Source organism: Meleagris gallopavo, chromosome 22 (genome assembly GCF_000146605.3).
Source record: "Meleagris gallopavo isolate NT-WF06-2002-E0010 breed Aviagen turkey brand Nicholas breeding stock chromosome 22, Turkey_5.1, whole genome shotgun sequence".
Classification (NCBI taxonomy): Eukaryota; Metazoa; Chordata; class Aves; order Galliformes; family Phasianidae; genus Meleagris; species Meleagris gallopavo.
The window spans coordinates 13,552,790-13,562,792 of record NC_015032.2 but is presented as its reverse complement, the minus strand read 5'-3'; the positions used below and the strand labels follow the sequence as shown (position 1 = coordinate 13,562,792).

General features: G+C 56.4%; 2 protein-coding genes across 10 annotated transcripts in view; both read right to left on the bottom strand.

Annotated features, from left to right (window-relative positions):
* Positions 1–640: 640 nt before the first annotated feature.
* HCK (HCK proto-oncogene, Src family tyrosine kinase) lies at positions 641–7,814 on the bottom strand. 9 transcript variants are annotated; one of them, XM_019622338.2, is made up of 12 exons: positions 7,693–7,800; positions 6,765–6,855; positions 6,185–6,487; positions 6,000–6,098; positions 5,752–5,855; positions 5,391–5,540; positions 4,982–5,134; positions 4,704–4,886; positions 4,447–4,523; positions 2,414–2,567; positions 2,018–2,149; positions 641–1,207 (listed from the first exon to the last, which is right to left on the bottom strand). In XM_019622338.2, the coding sequence occupies exons 2-12, from the start codon at positions 6,797–6,799 to the stop codon at positions 1,005–1,007; spliced, it is 1,593 nt and encodes a 530-aa protein (XP_019477883.1). In that variant the 5' UTR covers positions 6,800–6,855; positions 7,693–7,800; the 3' UTR covers positions 641–1,004. The 9 variants fall into 9 exon arrangements, with proteins under 9 accessions (XP_019477883.1, XP_019477884.1, XP_010720921.1 ...); XM_019622339.2 differs by having other exon boundaries at positions 7,660–7,797; XM_010722619.3 differs by lacking the exon at positions 6,765–6,855 and having other exon boundaries at positions 6,185–6,284; positions 6,449–6,487; positions 7,693–7,711.
* A 302-nt stretch (positions 7,815–8,116) lies between these two features.
* Positions 8,117–10,003, bottom strand: part of CCM2L (CCM2 like scaffold protein) — a 3,573-nt gene continuing 1,686 nt past the window's right edge. The window contains exons 2-7 of the mRNA XM_010722673.2: positions 9,903–9,999; positions 9,688–9,823; positions 9,508–9,571; positions 9,249–9,399; positions 9,027–9,165; positions 8,117–8,851 (exon numbers count right to left, since the gene is read on the bottom strand). Of these exons, the coding sequence (XP_010720975.1) occupies positions 8,574–8,851; positions 9,027–9,165; positions 9,249–9,399; positions 9,508–9,571; positions 9,688–9,823; positions 9,903–9,999 (865 nt within the window). The 3' untranslated portion in view covers positions 8,117–8,573. The remainder of the gene's footprint in view (positions 8,852–9,026; positions 9,166–9,248; positions 9,400–9,507; positions 9,572–9,687; positions 9,824–9,902; positions 10,000–10,003) is intronic.

Sequence of the window (10,003 nt, the reverse complement as noted above, 5' to 3'; positions counted from 1 at the left end):
CTGGGGATGAGGGCGAGCCGCGCCGCCATCTTTACTGAGGGCAGCGGCCTTCGCGCTGAGGACGGGCGCGACGCCGCGGGCGCCATCTTGTGTGAGGGCATTGACACCATCTCTCCCCTGCGGAGCCTGGCCCAGCCCGCCGCGGTCGGGCCATGGCGGGGCTGCGCTGAGGCCGGGGCGGCTCTGCTCCTGTTTCAGCCCGGTTGTACAGAGCTGAGGTGGTGCCATGGACAGGGCTGCGGCTGTGGGGTGGCGTAAATATTTTATTGACTACAAACAGAAGCGTCTCAAAGCAGATATTAAAGCCAGCAAACAGCGGTGTTTGTTTATGTGAGGAGAAAACAAAAATCGCTGTCTCTCTGTTGTAAGAAGGAGGGGACATTCTGTGCAAAAATAATTCTCCCTCTCTTCTTCTTCCCCGGATGCCACATCCTTAAATACTAAGAAAACCAGGAGGACAAAATGAGTGTGTAAGGACAAAATGAGTGTGTAAGGACAAAATGAGTGTGTAAGGAACATTCGTTGCTCGTCGTGCAAAGCCCTGCAGTGCTGCTGATGGCAGCCCTGGGCCCAGAGAGGCTCAGCGATCCTTGTGGGTCCCGTCCATCCCACCGTGTTCTGTGGTTCTGTGATTGTATGATATCACTGAGGTGCAATCAGCCCCGCTACACGTGCATTCCTCACGCTCAGCAGATGAAGCACCACGAGAAGCGTGTGGGACACCCAAAGGGAGCTGTGGTTCTGTGACACCTCCTCAGAGTCCCGGGGCAGGGATGAGATGAAGTGCTGCAGTGCTGTACCCAGAGGCTCAAATGAACTGCTCCACTTTTGCCCCTTGTGCCCAGCCAGACCACATCTGGAAGTCTTCATTTTCTGTACCGGGCTGGCAGATGAGGAAGGCACACATTGAACACCACAAGTGGGACAGGGAGGAGCAGGGTGCGTGTGGTGCTGCTGGGATGGCGTGCACAGTGCTCTCTGCTGCCTTCACCACACTTTCTGCTCTATGCCTGCTGCTGGTACTGGCCCTCTGTCGCAGTAAAGAAATCCTCCAAAATGCTCTGCATGTACTCAAAGGTGGGACGGTCCTCTGGTTTGGTTTTCCAGCATCTCATCATGACATCGTAGAGCTCCTCAGGACAGCTTTCTGTGCGGGGCATGCGGTAGCCGTGCTCCAGAGCTCTGATCACCTCCGCGCTCGACATCCCTACAGAAGTGGGGCAGAATATTTCAGGGGCTGCCACTGATTTCTTTAAAAAGTAACAAACACACAAAACCCAACCCCCATCCTTTGGGCAACGTCGCTGTGGAGAGAAAGGATAGGTTGGAGGAACAGGGGAAGGGAAGATCCTGCTCTTCTTCAGGGAAACGTGCCAGTAATGGTGATGCCACATCCCTTGTCACCTGCAGTTTTGTACCCCATTTGAGCAGATCAGATGGGAATCGTAATTGTTTTGTATGAATTCCCAAGAAATAAAGGCTGCATTTTTCCATCTGCTGAAGCTTTAATAAGCCAGTCTTCCCTGTGTCACTGATAAAAACAAGATAGAGTCAATGGCAGAGTTGGTCCATCCCCCACAACACTTTAAGCCACTCCTTAGCCTTCATGGATGGGTTGTGGCAATGGTTACTTTCCAGGTACAGTCATTTTCCAATGAAAAAAGGCACCAGAGAAGCAATTCGCATACAATAGAGAACACTTACTAATGATGATGATATACAGATTGTTTGAGCTTTCCCAAAAACACCTGGCACAGCTATCAGCCCTGAACTGAAATTCTGCTTCCAAACAAGCTCTTCTGCAGGAAGCAGAAAAACAAGGGTAGGTGCTATAAACACAAATAATTGTGACCTTGAGATCTCTGAGCTCTGTTTCCAGTGTGAGATTCAAATTCCTTGCCATTGCCTCTGCTTTTTGTGATCTAACTTCATGGAGAAAAAAAACCCCATAGATGGAGCCCAGAACACAGAGCACATCTTTTGGAACTGGGTTAGAGCAGGAATTTCACCTCTGTACCTGGGTATGGGATGCGCCCGTAGGTAACGATCTCGGTCAGGAGGATCCCAAAGGACCAGACGTCAGATTTTATAGTGAAAGATCCATAGTTGATTGCTTCTGGTGCAGTCCATTTAATGGGAAATTTGGCACCTGGCTCAAGAGATCCAATGAGAAACATGAGCTAAAACCCAAATGCTGAGAATTTGGTAGTGAAATATGGGGAACAAGAAACAAACAGAAGAGGAAGATACGGAGCAATGCAAATGAGAGGGGCTTTCACTCATCTGTTCATTGCACTATGTCTCTCCCTGGGTCCCTGTTGCCAAGGCTGCACATTGATGAGGGGCTCTTAGGGAATCCCACAGCCCTTCACCATCCCAGGAAGGGGTCAGGCTCCCACAGCAGCTCTCGTACCTTCCCGAGCTACGTACTCATTGTCTTCAATGATCCTGGCCAGCCCAAAGTCTGCAATCTTGCAGACCAACATCGCTGACACAAGAATGTTGGCAGCTCTCAAGTCTCTGTGAATGTAGTTCCTCTTCTCAATAAAAGCCATTCCTTCTGCAATCTGAAAAAAAGCAGAAAGACAGAAAAGCAGGTATGTTTGAAATAACACAAAGCCCATAGAAGTGACTGTTGCTAGGAATGGAAAAAGCTGAACTGATTTTGTGAGCACACAGAAAGAAGGGCAGGAGGGGGCTGAGCTGTGGCAGGGGGTGGGACATCTATGGTGGAAATGTGATCGAGGGCTGCGTGGGAAGCACTGCAGTGTAGGATATTGAAAGAGGTTGGGGTGACCCAGCACTGCTCGTTTACGGTTGTGTGAGAACAGCAGCAAGAACTGGTGTCCAGGGAGCTGGCATGCTCAGGAGCAAATGTCTGGGGATGCCCACAGGCCAAAGTGTGGCAGCTGCCGTGTAAATGTGCCGAGGAGTAAATCATTCTCCATTATGAGCAGACATGAGAACAGCCTCCAAATGCACAAACAGCTGCTGGAGAGAAGCGGGGATCTCCTCTTTGCTAAAAGGGCACCAAATGGAGAGGGCTTCTCTGGGGAGAATAAAAAGCCCTGAGATGGGTCTCTAGAGAGGGCTGTGAAGTCAGCCCGGAGGCAGGATAGTGCTGCTGACCCCAAAGATGGCCCCAGCTCCATCTTCTGTGCTCTCTATGCTCGGTGACTGCGCAGCTGTTGCCTCCTGAGCAGCACAGAGATGCACTGCTGGGTGCACAACCCAAACCCAACTTTGTGCTGACTTAGCCTGAGCTGGGATGCTAGCAGCATCTGGAAGGTGAAAGGGCCAGAGCAGCTGGAGAGGAAGCACTCCCCTCCCTGTTACACCACAGTAAGATGCACAAAATACAGAAGTAAGCAGGCACTGCAAGAGTGGAAGGGTTATTTGCAGGGTCCCATGCGGCTTTGCTGGCTGTGACTCAGCAGCATCTCCAGCCAGGATCCCAGCTACTGCCTGCTCACTGCCCGGTGTTGCACAGAGCGCGATAGGCTTATAGGGATGTGCTCCAGAGCCAGTGTTTTGCTCTGCACCTCCAAAGCCTGGGCTCCAACCCAAGCTTTGCTGTTGCTCAGGTTCCTCCGTTCATCGAGGCACCGAACTTGGCTCCAAGGTTGGCTGTTGGCCAGCAGCTGCAGGCGCTGCAAAAGCAGCAGTGCCAGGATGGTGTCTGCACAAATGGTTGCACACGCAAAGCTAGGTGGGTAAGAGCACACCCAGCTGTATTCCAAATCCTGAAAATATCCTTGAACCTCTTTTCACTGAGTCTCTCTTCTCTCCAGCTGCCTTCCCACAGCCCATGGCAACTCTCTGGCTGGAAGATGAATTTAAGCATAGCTTCTACCATAAACCTCCCCTAGGCATTGCTGCTCCATGGGGAGTTGCGTGCTTACAGCTGAGGCTGTGCTACTCAGGGTCAGCACATCCTGAAGAAAGGTCTGCAAAAATGAGCAAGAGAGAGCCAGCACACCCTTCACCCTACAAAGCAGAGCTGCAACATGGGCCCCCAGGGCTGCAAACCATGGGGCAGGAACTCAGGGCCAGCGCTGGCAGTGCCTGGGCTTGCTGCAGTTAGTGGGTTAATGGAGAGGAAGCGACTGCTTCTCCTTTTGTGCACATCTGCTCCCACAGTCTGCAGCACAACAAACCTCACTGCCCCATTCCTGCATCCCCTGTTCTGTGAGTCCTCACCATGCATGGAGGTTCTGCAGCATTTCCCTTCCCTGGAAGCACGCTGCCAGCACTCAGTCCCAGGCACCAAGCCTTGCACTCTGCTTTATAGATCCTAGGCAGGGAGGAAGGGTAGGTCCCCAAAAGCCAGCCATGAGGGGATTTAAGCCAGACATGTCAAGGGATTTAAGCCACTCGAGCTCAGTTTTGCTTTGCTAGAACTGAAAGATGGAACGGGAAGCTGGGGAAGATCTGTGCCCTGCTCACCTGCGCAGAGAAGTCAATCAGCTTTGGCAGTGGCTGCTTGTTGCCCTCCTCACTCTTCAGGAAGTCTAGCAGGCTCCCTGAAGGCATAGCATGGCGCTCAGCTTGGCTGCAGCCCAACAACTCCCATGCTCACCCACTGGTGGCACAGGTCCCCTCCTGTCCCTATCTCTCCCTCTGCCAGGGCTGTCCCCGCACCCCCCCCCCCCAGCCCCCACCTCCCGCACCCCCATGTCCCACACCGTGCAGGCCAGCAGCACCTTTCTCCATGAACTCGGTGATGATGTATATGGGCTCCTCCCTGGTGACCACAGCGTGCAGCCTCACCAGCTTGTCGTGCTGCAGGCTCTTCATGAGGTTTGCCTCCTCCAGGAAGGCACTCACAGACATGCTGCCGGGTTTCATTGTCTTCACTGCCACCTTGGTGTGCTTGTTGTAGGTTGCTGCCAGAATACCAGCCCCACTCATCATCATCCCACCATCGTTCCACCACTTCTCCCATCCCTCACCTTTCTCCTTTTGCCACCCTCACTCTCACCCATCCACACTTCTCCAAACTGCCCGGCTCCCAGCTTCTTCTCCAGCTTCAGCGACTCCCGAGGAATTTCCCAGGCATCCTTCTCCCAGGGCTTCTGGGGTTTGGGCACACTGCAGGGGTAGGTGAGCCTCTGGCACAGCCCATCACTCTGCCCTGCCAGAAAGCAGCAAGCGCAGTCAGCCAGGCTCCGTGGTCTGTGGCTTTGGGGCATCAGTTGGTGTCAAACACCATTACTGCAGCATAGCACAGCTGAGCATTACCATGCAGCATGGCACAGCGAGGGCACCAGCACGGGGACAGGCATTTCCCAGGCCCTGTGAGCATTTGGTGCTACCAACACCCCTGCCAGGCATTGTGGGGGGACACAGAGTGGCCACGGTCTCAGTGGAAGCAGTGTGACAGGGCTCACCCTTATAGTGCTCCACCAGCTCCTGCAGTGTGTCAAAACTGCTGCGTGAAGAGATGTAGAAGCCACCACTATCCAGTGTCCGGATCCTGTAGTGCTTGATGCTGCCTCCATGCAGGCCGTCCCCATCCCGCACCGACAAGGAGTAGCAACCTGCTCAGGGATGGACGAGCTGTGCCGTGGGGCAGCATCCCCTCGGCTCCTGGCCCCAGCACAGCCCCAGGCAGCAATAGCAGCCCCATGGGAGTACATCCCGTCTCCTCATGGGGTTCAGCAAAGCAGAGCTCCTATGGTGTATCGATCCTCTCTCCTGGTCAGGTGTGCAGAAGGGAGGCCCTTCTGGAGCTGCCTCACCCCCTGGTACCTTTGGTCGTCTCACTGTCCCGAATCATGAAGGATCCCAATGTGTTCCCGGGGCTGAGCAGCTGCCGCTCCGCATCCTTCCGGCTGATACCCTTGAAGAACCACCTGCAGCAGGAACAGAGCAAGCAACGACCGCTGCTGGGAGCCAGGAAGCCAAGGCTGGCACAGGCTGGGGCTATTAGCCCTGGCACGATGAGGACATGGGGTATGACTGGAGATAACTGCAATGGGAGTGTGTGGGATGCTCACTCTTCTGCCTCCAGTGAGTTAGCTCGGGCGACGAAGTTGCTGGGGATGAAGCCCTTGCGCCCTGTCACCAGCGACCGTGCCTGCCACCACTCTCCCAGCCTGAGGACACAGACAGCCACGGGTCAGCACAGGGCACTGCCAGCACCCATGAGCCATAGGGACAGCCCTGGGCAGGGGACACGTACTGCTCCAGGACCTGCAGCTGTTCCCCTTTCTGGAAGCTCAGGTCCCCAGAGTGCATCGCCTCATAGTCATACAGTGCCAGCACCACGTTGTCCCCTGAGCCTGCAGTGAGAGTGGCTCTTGTGTGCCTGTCCCCATGTTGGGACCACGCACCACACACCCACGTGTCCCTGCTGCCAGGAAGCACAGAACTCCCACACCACCAGGTTTGGTTCCACTGAGGACCCCACTGTACTCCCCTCCTCCCCATCACTGTGTGTACGCACCATCCGCCGGGGGGGCACAGACACTCCGTGTTCATCATGCTGCAAGTGGAACAACAAACAGGAGAGTGTAATGATGGCATACGATGGGACCCGTGGGGGTCTTGGACACTCGTCCAGCTTGCCTAGCACTGTCAGAGCGTCTCCTTCCTCAACACCTTCATTTCTCTCTGACTGTCCACATTCCTCTATTCTCACCAATCTGGGCTGGGATAGACCTTGCACTCCCATCTCAGTACCCACCCCAGCCCTGTGCCCGCTGCCACCCAGGTGGCTCCATATCCCCTGTGCCCACCAGGACACTGCAGCTCCCACTTACTTGCTTGCTGCCAGACGTGGGGTCCTTCTTATCATGGCCTAACTGCATCTTCTCTTGGATGCTATCTTCCTTTGACTTCACGCAACCCATCCTGTGTGTGTGTGAGGATGGGAGGGCGGGGGGGAAGGGGGAGAAGTTGCACCAAAAGCCCCACACCCACAATTCTCACTCCAGCACAGCTGGGTGTCCACAGCCCTGCTCACACCAACAGGTTGGGTTCCACAAAAGCAAAAGCCAGACTCTCCCCCGAAGAAATGTCAGTAGGAAAATGTGCTGCCAGCAGCAGTACTGCAGGGAAAGCCCCCAAAAGGCACTTCCCTCTGTCCAACAGAGACCTCAGCCCAGGGGAAAGGAGAAGGGTGCGGCGAAGGAGGAAGCAAAGGGCTGTAGCACTGCGAGGGACATGCATAGCACCACCTCAGTCCCACGGTCCTCGAGAGACTATCGCTGCTGCCTCCCAGCTGTGTCACCCTCACTCCTGGCCCTTTACAACAAGCCAGAGCCTTTGCTCACTGTGCTCTCCAGCAGAGCAGATGTGTCTGAGCACCTCACAGTCACCAACTCTCCACGTCTTGAGGCACTGTCCCATGCAGTGACCTGGTAGCAATGGGGATCCCCTGGTGCACCTCATGTTCTGCAGCTCCTGTGGCTGAGCCCAAATGTGGGGACAGGAAGGGACACCACAGCATCAACTCCTCCCTCCCAGCACCCCAGCATCAACTTCATTGGCATTGCCCCCCTGCCATCCCCAAATTTTGGTTCCCATCCTGTGGTCACCACACCTAGCAGGGACAGGACAGGAGCCAAATCCAGCACAGGGCAGCACTGCAGCAGCTCTGCTGTCTCAGGCAGGGATGGTGAAGGGCAGCCCTTTACGGGGGGTTCTGAGTCCCACCTGACTCCGCTGCCCAGGAGGCTCTTCTCTCACCTTGGCTGCTGTCACGGGTCCCGGTCCCCGTCCCAAAGCCAAATCCACTGCTGCTGCCACCGCATCGAGCTCGGTGGATGTTGCTCCCCGCCCCGGTGTGGCCGCGCCTCACCCGGTATGGCTCCGCCCCTCTCCGGTACGACACTCCCTGTCCCAGCCCTCAGTGACATCCCGGTCCTCGGCCCCGAGCAGCCCTGGTAGCCGTACAGCCATTCCCTACCCGCTGTGGGACGAGAGCAGCAAGGATGGGGTACAGGATGGGACCAGAGCATTGTCACTTCCCATCCAGTTCTGTGCCCCCAGGAGGAGTAAAGAGAAAACTCGAGTGCCTCACTTGCATAAGGATTTGCATACATCATTTTTAGGGAAATAACTTGCTGCGGGCAGCCCTCACACTGCCTGCCCAGGTGCTGCCCCCTGCTCGCGGCTGTGGGGCTCCTGGGGGCTTTGCTTAGTCCAGGAACAGCCATCCCCACCACTCCCTATCCTGTAGGGAAGCAAATGCTTCACTGCAGTGCATCCAGACCCCCAGCACAAGGATGCTGTGGCTGCCACCCTCCCATCCCAGCACAGCTGCACTGACCCCAGTTTGCTGTGAGAGCACCATCCTGTGCCAGCCCAGCTTGTCATATCACTGGGGTGGGTGGGTGTCCCATCTGTGAGCTGCCCCTGTGCCCCAGCTCACCCCCTGCCCAACACATTCCCTTTGCACCGAGGAAGAACCTGCTCCAATCCCCCTGTTGATCATTTAATTGCAATCTGCAAAAATTACAGCACTTGGCACTGCTGGTGGGGGCTCCCCTGGACCGATACCGCCCTGAAATGCCATCAGCCCAACCAAGAGCAGAGCCCCGTCCCTTCCACGGTGATCTGTGCCTCCTTCACAGGTAGTTGTCCTCCTCCTCCTCCTCCTCCTCCTCATCCCGTGCCAGTGCCTCAATGTCATTTGTGATGTTGGTAATCATGCGGTTGAAGGACTCGGACTCAGAGCGCAGGGACCAGCTGTCGTAGCTGCGCACAGCTGATGCCGACGTGTTGCTCATGCTGCGCTTGATGCGGCCGAAGCTGTCAGTGAGGATGCCGCCCTCCCGGATGCCGATGCTCTCCAGGAAGGTCTCAAAGTATCCAATGTCTTGATCGGGGATGAAGGGCCTCATCCCTGGGACAAATGCCACGAAGTTTCATGGTGTGATCGTGCCAACCCCATCTGGGGGCAGCGGGGTCCCACCAACCGCTTGGTGCACACCCACAACCCCATCCCTAAGGATGCACGGATGGTGTAGCACAGTGATAGACCCATTGCTCAGGGCTGCCCCAATCCCTGGGGCACTCACCCAGTAGGAGGAACTTCCTCCTGTCCCCGTAGAGGCGTAGGAGCTCTGTGCAGTACTCCTGCACTGGTGTGCCCAGCCGGTACTCGCGGAGCATCACGGCAAACTGCTGGATCTCCTGGGGCGACAGCTTGTTGCGCAGCTGTGGGGAAACAGGGATAGGTCGGGGCTGGGGGCAGAGGTGTTGGAGAGGAGTGGGATCCCCTACCTGCCCCCAGCCCTCACCGTCATCATGTAGTCCTGCAGCTGCTCCAGCCCCACGCTGCTCTGGTCGCTGCCGCTGCAGGCGGTGGCCAGGCTGTGGTGGGATTGGTGGAAGGAGGGCGAGGATGTCCCGCTATAATATGCCTCAAATGTCTCGTGGGAACCATTGCTGCTGGAGGATAGGGCAGGGGGGGGTCAGTGTGTGCTGGCAATGCTCTTGCACAGCACCTGTCGGGCAGGGCAGCGAGGATGTGAACCTGCCCTGGAGCTGGGAACTCACAAGGAGCTGCAGCAGCTGTAGTCAGCGTCGTAGCCATACGTCCCATCTGTGCGGCAGCTCTCACCTGGGGAGGGAAAGCTGAGCTCAGAGAACCAGGGTGTGAGCCCCCACGCTGTGCTCGTGCCCTTCAGCCCCGTGTCACCGCACTTAAGGCTCCCACACCCGCCTCCATCCACTCACTTCTGCTGGAGAGCCAGGGCCGCGTGGGTGTGGAGGTGTAGTGGTACCCGGCACGGTCCACACACTCGATGCTCTGATCGCCATAGATGATCTGGAAGACCTGGCAGATGAGCGCGCAGGACTCCTCGGCCGCATCCTGCAGAGGGTCAGAGGGGATGGGAAGGTGGGCACATGCCAGGAACGAAACCGAGTGCCGGGAACCCGTGGGTGCTCACCCTGTTGGGCACAGCGAGGATGACGAGGTTGGAATACGCATCGGGGCACGGCTCCTGGGGATCCAGCGGGTTGCCACCGGGGTGCCGTCGCTCCCAGCTGC

What these genes read in the sequence shown, in the direction of transcription:
- HCK (XM_019622337.2), bottom strand. Translation starts at nt 6,528, where the DNA reads ATGCCATCATTACACTCTCCTGTTTGTTGTTCCACTTGCAGCATGATG. An exon ending in AACTCACTGGAGGCAGAAGA is followed by an intron (nt 5,856 to 5,999) that starts GTGAGCATCCCA and finishes TTCCTGCTGCAG; the next exon opens with GTGGTTCTTCAAGGGTATCA. An exon ending in TGAGTACGTAGCTCGGGAAG is followed by an intron (nt 2,150 to 2,413) that starts GTACGAGAGCTG and finishes CTCTTGAGCCAG; the next exon opens with GTGCCAAATTTCCCATTAAA.